The 18,021-nt window shown below is 46.7% G+C and overlaps 1 protein-coding gene across 2 annotated transcripts in view; it reads left to right on the top strand.

Moving 5' to 3' along the window:
* Positions 1 to 12,839, top strand: part of TCOF1 (treacle ribosome biogenesis factor 1) — a 64,298-nt gene extending 51,459 nt beyond the window's left edge. For both annotated transcript variants that reach the window (XM_077326577.1, XM_077326576.1), the window contains exons 16-20: positions 3,501 to 3,735; positions 6,135 to 6,602; positions 10,971 to 11,053; positions 11,477 to 11,510; positions 12,277 to 12,839. In XM_077326577.1, the coding sequence (XP_077182692.1) occupies positions 3,501 to 3,735; positions 6,135 to 6,602; positions 10,971 to 11,053; positions 11,477 to 11,506 (816 nt within the window). In that variant the 3' untranslated portion in view covers positions 11,507 to 11,510; positions 12,277 to 12,839. The remainder of the gene's footprint in view (positions 1 to 3,500; positions 3,736 to 6,134; positions 6,603 to 10,970; positions 11,054 to 11,476; positions 11,511 to 12,276) is intronic.
* Positions 12,840 to 18,021: the final 5,182 nt, after the last annotated feature.

Below are 18,021 nucleotides of genomic sequence, written 5' to 3'. Positions count from 1 at the left end.
GTAATGGCCACATCACAGTGTAGCTAGTGTTTAAAACACTTGTTTGTAAACACAAAAAAGTAGACATGTGATAATAGTACACCTGCAGATTGGTTAGTGAGCAGCTCTCTTAACCCAGCTCTGACTAAGACCCAGTCTGGCAAAGTGCTGAGGGGGGTTAGGCTAGGATCTGGAAGATCCAGGTCCAGGTCCCCTCTCTGCTACGGAAACTTCTATTTGTTTATTTTTAAATTTCTGTCCTGCCACACCCATGCAGTGGCTCATGGCAAGCAGCATCTGTCCACACAGTAAAATCCCATTAAAACAGTCTAAAACCCCATTAAAGCCACCCTAGACAGCAACAAATCATCCTCCACTTGACGGACTTTTGAAAAATGCCTCAGGGAGGGAAAGGATAGCCAGACAGAATGGCTGGCTCCAGGAAGGGCCCAGATCCACCTTGCTCTGGCCTCAGCCAAGGGCCTGGCGGAAGAGCTCCATCTTGCAGGCCCTGTGGAAGAACTGAGCTAGCTCTGTCAGGGCTCTCAACTCTCTTGGGAGCTCATTCCACCAGGCGGGTGACTTTGGGCCAGACACACATGTGTATAGCCTAACGTATCTCACAGTAGTGGTTGTAAAGGTACAATGGAGGAGATAAGAATGAACTGATTCCTTTAATCCTCTGGTGTGAATTTTTTTAAACCCTTATATCTTATCTCAGTGACTGATTTACAGTAAAGTTGTATTTGTTTATTTTTGCTTATTTTTGTTTTTTAATATTCACGTTGGAATCATTTAGACTCCTAGTACCCTTAGCATACATCATTTTTCCAGACACCCCCCATTACCTTCATTTCAAAAAAAATCATACCCAAAGGCACCTTTTATTGTAGGGTATGTTCATGGAGAAGGAGGGGTGGGAAGAGTTATTGATTTATATGCATATAACTGAAAATGTTTTTTTCTAATGCATAGGAGATTAGACATGTGTTGCATAGTTTATACTAAAATGTCTGCAGAAATGTGGAATTATTGGAGTGAGCTTGTTGCAGGCCTGGTTATTAATTGCACCTGCTTCTATAGTTTACAACATGACCGGCACACCCTCCTTAAGCTTGTGACTGCATTTGCCTGACCTTCTTCTAACCTGCTGAACCCAAATGAAGGGTAGGCCCAGGGGAGAAACTGCAGTGTTGCGAAATAGTTCAACAAGTGGAGCTGTGTTGTACATTACAGCAAGCAGCAGTTTTTATTTGTAATATAAGCCCTGTCCAAGCTATAAACTTCTTTATAAGCTATGTCTGTATGCGCCATACATCTGTGGCATATTAGGCTTGCATGCACGCCTGAGCATACGCTAATAGTCAGCAACCTCTCCTGTGTCTGCTTAACAGGGAGAGAACAGAGAAGCAAATTTATTGCATATACCATGAACCCATAAAACGCTAGCCTGAATGCTGTTTCCTACCATAGGAAAAACGTAAGCATTTGGCTGCTTTTTCACCATGCCTTTCTCCAGCTACATTGCTGGCAACCTACAGGAAGATTCCATGCTTCTTCCTACAAAAGAGCACTTTTGGGTTGCCGTCATAAACTCCCAGAAGCCAGGAAAGTCAGTTGCATGGCTTACATGGGTCATATATGCAATCCTTATGTCCACAAGCTTCCTTCAGATCATAACCAGAATGCAGCAATCAGATAGCAGCACTAGGACAGTTGAACAAACCTGTCCCTTGGTGACAAATTTAACAATACTGATGCAGTACGGCCTGAGTCATGCGAAAATGAAGGTGGCTTCCCTTGTGGGGTCCCTCAGGGCGCGGTTCCCCACATTATTCAACATCTTTATGTGTCCTCTGGCCCAGCTGGTGTGGAGTTTTGGGCTGGGTTGCCACCAGTACGCTGATGACACCCAGCTCTATCTCCTCATGGACAGCCGCCCGGACTCTCCCCCAGAAGCATTTGCCAGATGTTTGGAAGCGGTGACAGAATGGTTCGAGCAGAGTCGGCTGAAACTCAACCCCTCCAAGGCGGAGGTCCTGTGGCTGGGAGGCAGGGGGCGGGATCAGGAAGTGCATTTGCCCACCCTGGCGGGGGCGCAATTTAACATTGCATCCCAGGCCAGGAATTTGGACGTGACCATCAACGCCTACCTGACTATGGAGGTGCAGGTCAAGAGGGTAGCTGGCCAGGCATTTTTCCATCTTCACCAGGCCCGACTACTAGCGTCCTACCTGTCCCCCGAACACTTAGCCACAGTGATCCATGCAATGGTCACCTCCAGACTAGATTTCTGTAACTCGCTGTACGTGGGCCTACTCTTGTCCTTGATCCGGAAACTTCAGCTAGTGCAAAACGCAGCTGCTAGGGTCCTCACTGGCACACCTTGGAGGGCCCACATCCAGCCGGTGCTGAGGCAGCTGCATTGGTTGCCAATTGCTGCCCGGATCCGGTTCAAGGTTTTGGTTTTAACCTTTTAAGGCCTTATGCGGGTTGGGACCCACATACCTGAGGGACCGCCTATCGCCCTATGCCCCCCACAGGGCCTTACGCTATGCGGGTGACAATCTTTTGGTCGTTCCCGGCCATAGGGAAGCGCGCCTAGCCTCAACCAGGGCCAGGGCCTTTTCGGTCCTGGCCCCTACCTGGTGGAATGAGCTCCCGGGTGAGCTGCGGTCCCTGCAGGTTTTGTCAGGTTTTGCAGGGCCTGTAAAACGGAGCTCTTCCACCAGGTCTATGGTTGAGGCTGGGGTCGGCGAGGTAGATCTGCTGCCCCCCGGGCCTCCAGGCTCAGAATGAACATTGTCGGACCTCCTTCTCCACACACACACACCCCTTAGCAATAGAGGTTAGGAATGGTGTTTTTCTGCCATGTTGGGAGTATTTTAAAGTTTTAATGGGGGGGTTTCTTTAGACATTGTGACCCGCCACAAGCCATCTAGGGAGTGACGGGAAATAAATAAATAAATAAATATAATAATAATAAATATAATAATAATAAATATAATAATAATAATAATAATAATAATAATAATAATAATAATGTTTCCTGGAATTACAACCCTACCCCCCACACACACATCTGAAGACTGATCAGGGCTGACCTGACTTCACTTCTAAGATCTGGCAAAATCAGGCTAGCCTCGCTCTTCCAGGTTACATGAAATAAACTAAGCAACTACAAGAGATAAATTGGTTCCTGTCCCTAGGTTGACCATCTGTGCTCCATAGCTTGCTAAAGGTTACAGTATTGTAATAAGGAGAAGTGTTATGGGTAATGAAAATATGATGCATAAATATAAGATGGGGGATATCTGGTTTGATAGTAGGACATGTGAAAGGGACTTGGGAGTTCTGATGGACAATAAGTTGAATATGAGCCAGCAGTGTGATATGGCATCTAAGAAGGCTAATGTGATATTAAGCTTCACTGCTAGGAGCATAACATGTAGAACAAGAGCAGAGATGGCCTAGCTTGGTAATGATCTCTTTTTAACCTTGCCTGCATGTCTTCTCTGTAGTCTCTCTTAGCAGGTTATCCAGGTCTTTTCAAAACCCCGACAGCCACTGCACCGACGAGCACTGCACCTAAGGCATCCAAACAAGGCTCTGGGAAAATAGCATCCACTATTGGCACTCCTGCATTCAAGGCCCTTGCAAAGTCTCCTGAGAAAGTTGGCCCAGCCGACATCTCCTCAAGTGACAGCAGTGACTCTGATTCAGATGCTGAGGAAACACCAGCTGGACCGAAGGGAGGTTAGTCTCGGGGAAGAAGTTCTTAGACAATGCTGTAGAAAAGAGGAGTGGGGACTGCATCAGATTTTGAAATTGGAGTGAGTGAGTGAGTGAGTGAGTGAGTGAGTGAGTGAGTGAGTGAGTGAGTGAGTGAGTGAGTGAGTGAGTGAGTGAGTGAGTGAGTGAGTGAGTGAGAGTTCTCGTGTGGCCTCAGTCATAGGCCTGGGGGAGGCGTGCCATCTTACAGGCTCTGCAGAACTGTGATGGCTCTGTCATTGCCCACCACAGCAGCGTTTTTGCTCTTGGGATGGAAAACGTGCTAGGAAGCCGTATTTTTGGCTTAGTGGTAGCTAAGGCATCTACCCAGCTATGGGAGAGTTATCTTTATTTTTTAAAGGGAGTGGCATATTAATATCGCACATCTAACACCCACCTTTTGTGTATTCCTAAGCTTGGAGGGCAGTGAACTGAATGTTTTCTTCTATGTCTTCCCTATTAGAATATTGATCATTGATGATGCTGGCCCATAGCTGAGGTTGCCCAAACAAAATTTTAGAAGTACATAGCACTTTCAATCTCTGCTGCCTGAAATGGAATGCTTCCATTTATACAGTCTGCATTGGTAAAGAGTATCCACATGAGTCCGTGCAGGTTTCAGGGTTCTGGAATCAAGAGTAATATACTTAAAATAAGGCCCAGTGGTCAACCTCACTGATAAAGCTGCTGGTGCCACCTGCTGGCTCTCCTCAGAAGCATCAAACTCTCCTGCATCCCTTCCGCTGAATGCCTGCAGGGAACAACGGATCAGCATTACTCCCCTGTGGAACAGTGCAAGTGGTTGACACAAGTTCATGTTAAATTTCCCTTTCCTGTCGCCTGTTTGCACAATTTGGGAGCTAGCAAGAGGAACATGTTGTGAGGCTTTGGCCCTGTAAAATAATGGGAAAAAAGACTTCACTATTTCTTGCTATTTATTTCTGAGATTGACTCAGAAATATTTCTGAGGTTTGACTCAGCCTTCCATCCTTCCGAGGTTGGTAAAATGAGTACCCAGCTTGCTGGGGTGTAAACGGTAATGACTGGGGAAGGCACTGGCAAACCACCCCGTATTGAGTCTGCCATGAAAACACTAGAGGGCGTCACCCCAAGAGTCAGACATGACTCAGTGCTTGCACAGGGGATACCTTTACATTTATTTCTTGCTAAAAGCTGGAGAAATGTGGCATGAGGGGAACTGGTTTCCCTACACTTTGAGGCTATTGACTCATCTGGTAAAATGAGGACTGATCTGCCTTCAGTTGATGTGTGACATTTAGATGAAAGGACACCCACCTTGTGGAATATTTTTAGACATATTGATATCATCAAGGCATTTTCCCCCTGTTTCTGAGGACTGGAGCAGAAGTATAGGCTAAGTAATATATTTGTACTCTTTTATGTTTGCCAATAATTCCAAAAACTGGAGCACAATAATTCATAGAAGCCTAGAGTTGGAAGGGACCATACAGGATCTAGTCCCAACCCCCTGCTCAGTACAGGATCAGCCTGAAGCATCCATGATCTCTCCAGCCACTACTTGAAGACTGCCAGTGAGGGGAAGCTCACCGCTGTGTGAAAAACGTTTTCCTGATATCTAGCGGGTACCATTCTACATGTAGTTTAAACCCATTACTGTGGGTCGTCTCCTCTGCTGCCAACAGGAACCTTTCCCTCCCTCCTCCAAGTGACAGCCTTTCAAATACTTAGAGAGCAATCGTGTCCCCTCTCAGCCTGCTCTTCACCAGGCTGAACATTCCCAAGACCCTCAGCATTTCCTCCGTGCTTGGATCATGCTCGTCATTCTCATCTCCTCTGAACCCTCTCAATTTTGTCCATGTCCTTTTTGAATGAGGTAAATTACTTAGGAAAGGTGAAGATTTTTTCCCCCTTCATTAAAAAAATCTTCTTAAGTACTTTCTAAGGATCTGACCTTTCCCCAGCGCATGTGGTGCTCCCCACCCTGTGTGATGAGTGCACGGCTGAAGCAGCCGTTTTCATAGCCTGGCTTTAAAATACCATGTGACCAAACTGCAGCCCATGGGTGCATGCAACCCACAGCATGGTCCTGTGCCTGTGCTAGTGCTGGGAGAGCAGCATGCCATTTCCCGAGGCTGTGGGCTTCGGCAGACTAAGTGCACCTCCAGGGCCCCTCCCCCTTCAGTGCAGGAACGAAAGCTTTCTTGCAGTTTGTGCGTGCATAATTCTAGCCTTTTTAAAAATGCTTCTCATAATCTTTGTTACTAATTCAGTGCATGAGATGATTTACCTGTGAACTGAGCTGCTTGAGAGTAGGAGTTGGAGGCGCTGGAGAGGCATATGCATCTCAATAGCTGCTTGGGCGGTAAAGTTTGAGTCATCTTATTTCAGTTTGTTTCTTACAGCTGTGCAGCTTTCGGCAATGGAAGCCGTTGTGGCTAAGATGGGCAAAGGTGCCACCGCGGGGAAAAGCGGGCCAGAGAGCATTGCTTCTAAGGCCTCGCCCGCAAAGGAAGCCACGTCCAAACCTCAGAAGAATGGCAAAGTCCGAGGAAATGCAGCCGTACAGTTGCCGACCCTCTCCCCTCTCTCTGGGAGTGGAGCGAAGGCAGGAGCCCAGGGCGACACACAAACCACCCCTGTTGTGGCAGCTAAGACTTCCCAAGCAGGGAAGCCATCCAAGGCTGGAGTCAAAGAGAAGCAGAAGAAGAAGAAACGGAAACTTGCGGCTGGAGATGCTGGTCTCGAGGAACCGAAAAGTAAAAAGCAGAAAGAGCAGTCTGGCTCAGAGGTGGTGAAGAAAAAGAAGAAATCCAAGTCTTCAAGCAGCACGAAGCTGCCAAAGAAAAAAGATGGCAAGGAAAAAAAATCCAGTAAGAGCAAGTGCATTTTTGGCACTCCCTCCTATGAGCTCCATGCAAAAAGATTTCCCCCTGCCCTGTTTTTCTCCATTCAGCACACTTTGCTGCCCTCAGATGGGCTTGTGTGTCATTGCTTAGTAGCAACAAAACTTAAGCCTCCTTTGGGGTAGTAATCTCAGGAAAGGCTGTGAGCTGTCTGTTTGTGTTGTATCTTATGTTGAACTCTGATAAAGAATGTCTGGCCTGCAGTTCTAGCCCCAGCCTTTGTGTTCATCTTGAGTACACCCTTGGGAGCCCAGAACGTGAAATGGGTGCCAGAGGAAGAGTGGAATAGAGTTGCCCCCCAGGCTGTGAGCCATCACCCCTTCCTACTTTATTGGGTGCCTTTCTGCTTAAGACCCAATTCTCTAATTCCATTTGCAGTATTAATAAACCTGTTCAAGTTCCCAAAGAGAAGCAGCCCACTATTTTCTCATCTGCACCCTTGCCTGAAGCCAGTTCCTCCCGAACATGAAGTCTGACTCAGCCTTAGCTTCTCTCCTGGTGTCTCCTATCCTGTTCTCTTAAGTCTCCATTCACATTCACTGTGGGCACTTTCCTTGCCATGCCTGACTCTGTGCCACTCATGGGGCTGTCTCCAGTAACATGGAGACCTGCCACTTCCTTCCCTTTTGTCCCTCTTACACCAGTCTGCGGCCAGTACTCATGTTTCTCGGATAACCTGTTTTAGTGGGTCCCTTTCGTTTGTGGGGGTGTTCATAGTGGCAGGCAGAAACTAATTGGGTCCAGCCCATTATCTCCCATGTAGATCTACCTTCTAAAACAACACATTGATTGCATATTGAGGATGTGTTCACATGATCACTGCAAATGCAGTGGACAAGGGCTAGAGCAGTCTTTCTCAGCCTTTTTACCACTGAGAATCCCCTGAAATATTCTTCAGGCTTTCAGAAACCACAGAAGTGGCATGATGGTGCAGAATATGGTTGGGGAGCATAGCTGTGTACACGTCCACCCAGGGGCCCTCCCCTCCCCACCCCCTCCAGGCCCATCGGCATTTGTGAGAGGGGTGGGTGGGTTGACATGGCCATATATGGCCATATCACCTAATAAAGTTTTAACAAATTTAAAACATATGTAACAATTAACTAACTCCCACCTATTCAGGAAACCCTTCCAGGGCTGTCAAGAAACCCCAGAGTTTCATGAAACCCTGGTTGAGGAAGCCTGGACTAGTGAGAAGAAGAAGTGTGAGTGAGCAGAAGGACATTTAGCAGGCTGAACAGTCCAGACCAACCTGAGGTCATCAGAACATGGAAGACAAACAGGGCTGGTCATGGTTCATATTTGGATGGGAGACCCCCAGGGAGGCCTGGGATTGCTATGATGAGGCAGGCAATGGCAAACCACTTCTGCTTATCTCTTGCTGAGGGGGTTTGGTTGTGATCCGATGGCACTAAGTTATTGTTCCTTATAGCAGGTCATTTGGGCAATGTTGTTTTCTTTCACTGGGTTCCAACTTAAAATTGAAACAGAGATGATCTCTGCAGGCATGGGTAGGCAGCCATCGTAGACCAAGCAAGGAAGCATGCTTACGCGAAAAAGGGCTGCCAGTTTTTTGTTACATTGGGCATTAAGTGGACAAGTCATGAATATCACGGTAGATGACTCAGTGGCTTTATGGCTGCCATCAGACTGGGAGGACTGTTTGACAGAGTGAGTGAGTGAGTGATTGAGCTGTACGGACTGCTGTTCATCGCTCTCCGTTTTGAAATAGCAGAGGTAGCTCTCCTATGCTGTACATTGTTCTTCCTAGTGCAGTTCTGCAAAGAGTCATCTCTTGCAGCGCCAGTTTATAGAGTGAGAGGAGGTCACAGCTATCTCTCAACAAAAGATGGGGAGGGAAAATAGAAGGGGAGGAAGAGGGAGGGTTCTGATGGAACTCAATAGCCATTGTCAAACAAATACATGCAGCGAACAGAGTCTGGTTCTTGCAGATATAATGCCTCCAAATCAGGGTTTTTTTTAGTAGATTCAAAAAATCAAATCAAATACCTTTATTGGCATAGTCATAATAGAACATCTATATAAAAGACAAGGTGGTTCAGATCCCAGATCACTTGGAGAAAATCCTGTGAAGGAATTTTGCAATGCCTTCGGTTACTTGAGGGTTATGATCCAATAAAAGAAAGTGCACTGTTGTTGCAGGACTGTGGATCTTGCTCGCCCCCATGAGAGGGAATATGTCCTGTTCTCTGAGGTGGTTGTGTTGCTCACAAAACAGAGAATGTGTCCCCTGAATTCAGCTGCCCAGCTCTCCTTGAACCTGGGTTAGGAATGTGCCTCCCCCCACAGGGCACCAGAGTTTGGGTTTCTTCCCCCAAACTCCTTTCAAGCCTGCCTTTTATTTGTTCTTCTGAGCTGAACCTAGAACACAACTGTTCTCCACTGAATTCAGATTTCCCCCCCCCCTCAGGCTCTCTTGCTTGACTGACTTCCCTGAGACTCCTTTGAGACTAGCTTCAATCTGGCTTCAGTCTCCTCTCTTCCCCCCCCCCCCCCCACTCTTGCCCTGACCCTTCTTAGCCTGTCAGTTCAGTACACTGACTCTGCCTGGCATTCACCATTTATGGGCTGGGATCTTCATTGAAACAAACCAACTTTGGATTTATTTTTATTTTTCTGGGTTTCCTTTTAACCTGATTTCTGGGTTCCATCACACCGACCTTATATGAATCAAACCCTTGGTCTATCCAAGTCGGTACTGTCTACTCAGACTGGCAAAGGCCTTTCACATTACCTACTCCCAGATCTTTTAACTGGCGATACGAGGGATTGAACCTGAGACGTTCTGTAGGCCAAGCAGATACTCTATTACTGAGCTAAAGCCCCTCACAGTGCTTTAGTGGACTGGAACACTGTTGAATCCAGTTGTGGGAAGGAACTGAAATGTGCCATAGGCTAGTGGGATATTGTAGTGTGTTCCTCAAGGGACACTACATACTATAGAAAAGTAATTGCCCTGTTTGTTGTCTCCAGACTCGGTGGAGAAATACGGTTGGCTGCTGCTGCTGTTTCCTTAGCTGCTGTTTCCTTCCTTCCAACTTCCAAGGAAGCAACATAACGTACCTCTCTTTAGAGTCGATACTGGAACTCGACAAGATCTTACCTTGTTGGGTCTCCTCTGGTTTCCTTTTCTCCCAGCACGCAATCATTCCCATGAACTTGCTTTGGGCTATACTTCTTAAATTGTGCTTCCTCTAGCTGCCCTGCCTGTCTCAGTCTTCACAGAAGTTGGGGCTCGTTCTCATTCGTTATTTGCTTGCCCTCCAATAGACAGTTGCCACTTCAAGGCCTCAGTAGGACATTAACATTCCTCGTGTGCGACTTTTCCCTGTTAGCTGAATTTACAGCATCTTCTTTAGGGAGCCTGCCCACATAGTAAGTCGATTTGCTCTTTCAAACATTAATTATCGTGAGAAATTGTCTTAGTGGAGCTGTGATTTCATTCTGCAGACTTCCTTACTTGCACTGCCACCTTTAGGAAGCCTTAACACTTTGCCTCCTCATAAGAGAGAACAGGCATGTGTGTATTCCAGATGGGGTGGAAGCTGTTTGAAATGTGTTTTGAGACATTTCAGACTCATGAATGTACATTTAAATCCCACCCGGCTTGGGATATCTCTTTGACTTTAGTTGGCTGGATTCTGCCCTTGCAGCTTGTTGGCTGTCTCCTTGGAACATTTATCGGATGATATGACCATATATGGAGGGGGTGGGAAGGGGAGGGTCTCACGGTGGGCATGTACACAGCAGTGCTTTCTAACTGCTTTCTGCACAATCACACAGTTGAGAAAGGCTGCTGTAGAGGATGGTTAACACCAGAAATTGGCCAGGGTTCCCTTTCTCTGCTCCTTAAGGGGGTTTAGACAGGTAGTCTAAACTTTGTCATGCAACAGGAGCACATTGAACCAGACTAGAAATGTAGCAGGTCCTTTGCAGGGACACCCATCACAGGCCTTTGGGACTAAGAAGAGTACTCTGTGAAGTCCCTCTGACTAAGTCCTTGTACAAAGCACTTTTATTCAATCCCTGAGGTAAATATATTTGATGAAATCACCACACAACTTACAATTATATCTCAATCTATTAATTTCAAAGAGATCATTTCCTAAAAGTTCCATAATAGGTGAATGGGGTAGTGGTTGTAATTCGGAGTGCTCCATACTGGCTAAGCCCCACATGCATCTGTGGCTTCCTGGCTAGGAAAGTTCTGCACTTAAAGTCTTAGAAGCTGGAGATTGTAACAGTGATTGGGGGGGGGGGGGGTAAAGTTCCATATCGAATGCGATCTCTTTTTCATATGCCCTCCTTTTGCAGAGAAAAGGAAGAACAAAATGCTTGCTTCTGCTATTTCTGATGGGTCACTTTTGTTGAAGAAGAAGAAGAAGAAGAAAAAGAAGGTAAGAGAACTTTCAGAGGAGCTTTCTTGATGGGCAGATCTGTGACTGATTTGTGTTGAAGCTGCGTAGTGTGCAAAGAGGCTAATTTACTTGCCTTTACTGTCGTAGATCCTAAGTGGGGATGGGAATGGGAATCAGTGGAAGTCATACTCCACCCCCTTTTGGGCTGGTGGGACTATCTGCCATGACCTAGGACTTTTACAACAGTGCTGACTGTTTCTCAATGCCAAGTACAACTGATTTGGCTTACAATTTGGTTACGTGGGTGACTAAGAAGAACTGGAAGGCCCTAGTTCACCATCTGAAATGGAGTCTGTGTTCTGTCTGCTGATGGAATGAGCCAGAGGTGTCAGAGGCAGTGCCAATTCTTACTGTTTGTATTATTTTCTTTAATCTGAGCAACTTCCACTTTTATTCCCACAGAAAACTAGTGATGTTGAAGGAGCAGTGTGAGCAAGTAAGTATCACTGAGAATTCTGAATGCTAATTATTTCATGTTCACTTTGGCAGATTAAACCCTATGTCTTCCTTCTCTAGCTAAAACTTGGATGCTAAGGGGAAAAAACTATTTATTGAACAGATGGGCAAGGTCCACTCCTGCTTTGCATTTTGTATCTTAGGATGTCTTCTAGTTCTGCAGAATTAATGTGCTGTGCTGGTGTCAGCTCCATTCCTTTAAAAATTGGCTCTCTCTTGCTCCCTCTTCCAGGGCAAGTCCAACCAAGCCTTTTGCTCGTTGTCTTTCCACGTGTGGAAATTTCTGTAGCAGGCTGCAGTGCCATTTTATAAGCTGACTGTTTTAGAATTGAGCTTGATGCTGAAGTTGGGCTGAAAACACAAATACCTTTTATCCAATTTTTATCCAGTTTTTCCCGCTTTAATGGAAGCTGGATATTTTCAGAGGTCTCTCTGAGACAGCTGTGTGCCTCTCTGATTGGTCAGTTTAGAAAACCGGAATGCAAGGCCTTAAAAGCCTTACTGGAGTCTTACTCTGGAGAGGTCCTGCATTGTCCCCTGCAGTCTCTTTCAGGGTAAGTTGAGAAACTGTAAGAAGAACTGGTTCCTTGGCCTTTTGGGTTGTTGGCAGCAGTAAGAGTTACGACTGCTTTTAAAATTTTAGATTAGGAATGGGTGGTAATCACAGCTCTTCCCTAAACAGATCACTTGCTGTGACAATACTGATTGGGATTCTAGTAACACTTCTTCTCTATCTCTCTTTGCAGTAACTTGCCACGAGAAGTGAAATGAATATATAACTGGGAAATCTTCAACAGAAAGGAGCAGTAGACTTATATATTTTTAAAAACAAAAGAGGACAGATGTCAAAAGCTGAACTTAAATGTTAATTTATAACTATTTTTAACTGTGACTTTTAGAGCTAGCAGCAGCCCTAGATGGGAGTTTGGGAATACTCTTGTGACCTTGCCAAGGTGTCAGACACTTGTAACTAAAGTGGACTTTAGGAAACAGGAAGTCCGCTATGGCAGAATCGTTAATGCAGTCATTTTCTTTCTCACAATCTCCACTTCCTCTGTTCTCTCCCCCCCCCCCCATTTCTAGACCTTACAAGTTATATTTTTAAGAATATCACTGGTGTTTGTACAACTCACTTTCCAATAAGCTAAAGTAATCTTAACTTTTAAGGGAGGATGTTCTCGGATTATGCTCTGCAGCCTTCTTTTCTGGACTTGTGTTTAAAATGTACAAAACTTCGTTGTCCCTAGGCTGGCTTTTGTCTTTTTTTTTATAGAACACAATAAAACATTATGTTTGGACAAAAAGGAAATGTGCCAATTCTTTACAAGTTCAATGACCAAAATCTCTCAGCCATAACTAAACTTCTCTGAAGAATTTGTTAGAAGAGGAGGACATTGGGACACCTCTTAGCCTCAGATTTCAGTGGGGACTTTGAATTTTAGAGAGAGGCAGGTCAGAGCCCCAGCATCCTCTCTGTCTCTACTTCATGGCTAGCCCTAAGATGTGTAGACCGATAATCTTAGGGACCAAACTTCCTCTTTCTTTTATTCCCAATCTCACACTTCCGCATGGCAACATGAGGGCAGGATGCATCCTGCTTTGTCCTACTTAGTTAGAATAGATTAGAACTCTCTCATCCCACGGCCCATCTAAAAATGGATTTCCTACAATAAAGTAGTATTAGAATGAAGGATTTTTAGTTTGCTTACTCGTTTGTTGCACACACAAAGGAACGCATGGCTTCTGCTGCAGTTTAGCCTTTGTGCACTCTGTTAATTGAGGGACTATTACCCGAATATTTCAACAGAATCTAGATCAATTGCACTCTTCAGCTGTGTACTGTGCACTGGATCATTGTGTGTTTGTTTTCAGTGGTCTTGCTTGCAAGGGGAGGACTGTGGAAGCATGCATGCTATTTCTTTCTTAAAAGGTTAACATTCATTGTGAAGCCTAGAAGTCATGGTGAGATGACTGAGGATTTGGAGCTGTGCTTTATATTATTGCGTGCTTCTCCTGGTGGCTCCCTCTCTGTATTGCACTACGTCTCTCTTTTCCCTTAGAAAATTCTACTGAAATACTCAGTTTCTACAACAACAAAATCTCCATCTTAATCTGTATTTAAAAAAAAAAAAAGTTATGCCAAGGTAACCCTGTTCCCCCCCAAAAGTTGTATTCTGCCATTTCTGTGATTTTTCTACCAATATTTCTTGGACAGAATACTCTTTAGAACAGGTGAGCAGGATGAGCAGACGGAGTAATGCAGGATGCTGAAGCTCTGGCCACTGTTTTCAAGGACTTTGGCTTAGCATTGTCTCCTAAGACTTAACTAGACATTGCCTACATGCTTTTGATCTTATTTTTGCAACAAAATTAGCTAGAAACTTACTGTTCTTTGAATTGAAAGTGGAGATTCTCCAGATGCAGAGCCACTCTTCATATAGCCATCTCGGTGACCTTGGACTAGTCACAGTTCTCTTAGAGTTATTTTCACAGAGCAATTTGCTCAGAGCTCTCAGCTCCACCTTCCTCACAGAGTGTCTGTTATCAAGAGAGGAAAGCAGGATATAAAAAACACAGCCCTTCTTTACAGTAGCTTGTTTTGAAAGCAGTGCGCAGAATAAGGTCATCTTATTCTGTACTTTCTGTTCCTGTCTACTTAAAAACACGCACACAAAACAAGCTGCTAAGTGCAATTTTCTTCTAGGGCAGTTGGCAACATCCTCCAACTGAATGGGATCCTTGTCTGTCATATTTCAGGAACAGGGTGTCTTCTACCAGTCGCAAAATCACTCTGCTGTTTTCATGCATTATGGTTTCTTTGCCATTTCAGAACTGCCATACTACTAGTAACATAACCACTGCACCATCACTATTTGGCTTAGCTGATTTGTGGACAGTTAGAGGGGTAGAATGCCAGCTGGTGCTGGGTGTAGAACTCTGGGCTCTCAGGGATGTGTACCCTTGAGGCCTGGATTGCTAACTTGGAGGAGCTAAAAGGGCCAGAGAGGTATGTGGACAAGGCCTTCTGGGAATTTCCAGGATTATCCTATGCCTGTACTGACAGCTCCTCAGCAGGTCTCAAAGCTGGCGGGCATCAAGGCTGAGGAAGGAAGAAATAATCCCTTAGAAAGGGCCCCTTCCTTGCACATGGAACGGATAATACAGGAATACCCCTCTGTATTTGTGGGGAGATAATCATAAGGAATATTGAGATCTGGATCCCTGAGTGTTTTGACCACATGGTAACTTGCCTAATTTGGTGTAAAGGCTGACAGCATCACAGACTGATAGAACAGGGGAGGCATCAATAATTATGGCTCGTGTTGACACCTATAACATTGGAAAATGTAGCTGGATGGTCCTGGAAGAAACATGTAGGCTACTAGCAGACGGTTAGAGCAGTGGTCCCCAACCTGCGGGCCGCGGCCCGGCGCCGGGCCGCAAAGGCCATGGCGCCGGGCCGCGGCTCCCTCTCCCCGCCCCCCCCCTGCAGTAAAAAACTTCCCAGGTTGCAAGCTTGCGGCCCGGGAAGCTACTTACTGCAGGAGGGCGGGGAGAGGGAATCAGGGCCGGGCCGCGCCCGTGCAGGCCGCGCCCGCTCGGCCCGATCCGCGGGTGCGGCCCGCGGGCGCGGCTCGCGGGTGCGGCCGGGCGCGGCTCGCGGACACTGCCCGATCCGCGGGTGCGGCCCGCGGGCGCGGCCCGAAGCATGGGCGTGGCCCGCACGGGCGCGGTCCCTGCGGGCGCGACCCGATGCCCTGCCGGTCCCCAGCCTAATAAAGGTTGGGGACCACTGGGTTAGAGGACTCCAGAGTCAGCGTTCTCAGAATAGGTTCCTGTTCCACACACAGGGCCAGCCATAGAGGCATACAGTAAGGTATCAGGGCATGGATGAGAAACTGGTACTAGGAAGACAGGTTTAGATTGGCTAGGCACGGAGAAACTTTCTGAGACAAGCTAAAAATGCTGAAAAGAGACAGGCTTCCTTTAAAGCCAAAAGGGAACCAGTATTGAGTATCCAAAAGGTGAGTAGCCTTTAAACAAACTCCTGGGAGAAAGCTAGCAGGGAGCCTCTGGTATGGCATTACTGATCCCAAAGGGATGGTTTGATAAACCATGTTGGGAAAATTGACATAGCCCAGAACTTCAGAATGAGAGTAAGGCAGTAAAGGAGATCCATGCAAAGGAACCTAAGTGCTGAGGCAAGCGAGGATCCTTAGAGTGGGAAATAGGACCTGGACCATGCATGGCCATAAAGGTCTAAACCAGCAACCTGAACCTAATATGGAACTCTATTGGGAGCCAATGCAGCTGCCTAAGCACAGGGCATCTATGAGTCCGCTATGTTCTGGTGAGGGCTTTGACAGCTGCATTTGTGACCAGCTGTCATTTCTGGAGTAGGGAAAAGGAAAGGTCCGCAGAGAGCGAGTTACAAAAATCCAGTGTGGAGGTGACCATTGCATGGAGATCTGGGGTCAGAACAAAGCCTGCTGAGCTGCTTTGGTGACTTGCACCCTCTCCATAGGAATGGAGGCATCAAGTATCAGCCCCAGATTCCTGGAGGCCTGTGCAGCAGTGAGTCATATACCATTCAGTCTGGGTAAATTTGCTTTCTCCGCTGGTCCCTTCCTACCCAGCCACATCACCTCCGTCTTTAAAGGGTTCATCTTCAGCCACGACCTCCAGACACCTTGTCAGTTGTTCTGGAGGCAAACTCAGTCGGTCACCCGTCGGTAGAGCTGGGTGTCATCAGCATATTGGTGACACCCAAGCCCAAACATTTGTACCAGCAGTGCAAGACGATGCATATTAAATAGCATCAGAGAAAGGACCACCCCCTGTGGGAGACCACAGTGGAGCATCCAGCAATGAGATTGGTCCTCCCTGACTGCACCCCTCTGTCTTCAACCCTGGAGAAAGGAGATTAGCCACTTTAGTGCTGTCCCCCAAATCCCAGCATCAACAAGGCAGAGAGATAATAGTTTGTGATCAACAACATCGAACACTGCCTTAAGATCTAACATCAAGAGCAGCGTTGATCTGCCTTGGTCCAGCTGTCTCCAAAGGTCATCAGGGCGACCAGCATCCTGTGATCAGGTCAGAAACGGCTGAAAGGGGTCCAGGATCATAGCTGCTTCTAGATACCCCAGAAGAGAGTCTGCGGCAGCCCATTCAGCTACCTTTCCTAAGAACGTTAAATGCAAGATGGGATGGCAGTCGGTGCAATCCTGCAGGTCTAGTGATGGTTTTTTCAGGAGAGGCCGAACCACAGCTCCCTTCAACCACCCCTGAAATTGCCCCAAGGACAGAGATTGATTATCTTTCGGAGAGGACCTCTCAACCACTCATCAGCTGTTTTTAGGAGCCATGAGGGTCAGGAGTCCAATGGGCAAGGTTAGCCTTACTGCAGCTAGCAACCTATCCACTTTGTCCTGGGACAGGCACCTGTGGCCAAGGGACCTCCGGTTCACTTTCTGTATTAAATGCTGGGGGTAGGTCATGGCAGAGTGATGAGATTTTATCTGGAAAAGTCTCACAGCTAATATCCCATTCCCTTACCTTTGAGCATCCTTTGAGGGCCATAAGCAATCAAATTGCTCTAAACAATTCTGCCAGGGGCAATGGTGGTGGTGAACTAGTCTCTCTTTGCTACCTTCACCAACATCTCATAAGTTCTCATGGGTGTCCTGTAAGAAGTTCTCATTCCTTTGTCACAAGTATTCCTCCAAACGCCCGAGCCATCTCACCTCCCATTTTTGATCATCCCTTTTTGAGACAGGGGTGAAGAAGACATTGGGAAGTGATCTCATCGATGTGACCAACATCTGACTATTCCAGTCATCAACCAGTGCATCCAATGAGTCATTAGGAGGTGTTGGCTTCCACAGAGCATTCAGGAATCCATCAGGATCCATAGCTCTCTGCGGGCAGGTATAAATGCACCCCCCGCCTATGCAGGGGGGAGGTGGAACCCTAATTTGCCTTCAGGGCAAAGTGGTCCAACCCTGGCATAGCACTGATCATTGCCAGATCCACCTCCACCCCAGCAGGGAAGATTAAATCCAGGGTGTGGTCTGTTTTATGGGTGGGGTGAAGCCGGCAACAATCTGCAAGAGGCCTAGTGTAGCCATGGCTTGACACCCGGTCCAAATCTTTTCCTGAGCCAGGCTTATCTGCATGGATGTTGAAGCCACCCAAAACAATCAGTTTGGGGAACAACAGCACCCAGGCCACAGCCGCCTCAAGCAGTTTACAACCTTCCCATTGTAATATGATAGAGCTATCAAGCACCATCTGCACCCATATCCTGAGCCATTAGCACCCATTTACCTATTGTCTCAACCCCAAAATGGCCCACCCGGTGTACCTGCAGTCTCCAGCACACACCACCCTCCAACAGGGTATAAAAGGCCCTGTTCTGGCAAGCCACTTTGCCAACTCTGGAACCTTGGATCTAGCCAGAGAGCCTGACACGCTGCTGGACTCGGTGC

This window comes from Paroedura picta, chromosome 3, assembly GCF_049243985.1.
Source record: "Paroedura picta isolate Pp20150507F chromosome 3, Ppicta_v3.0, whole genome shotgun sequence".
NCBI classification, from domain to species: Eukaryota; Metazoa; Chordata; class Lepidosauria; order Squamata; family Gekkonidae; genus Paroedura; species Paroedura picta.
The sequence above is the reverse complement of the archived record's forward strand: the minus strand, read 5'-3'. Positions and strand labels throughout refer to the sequence as shown.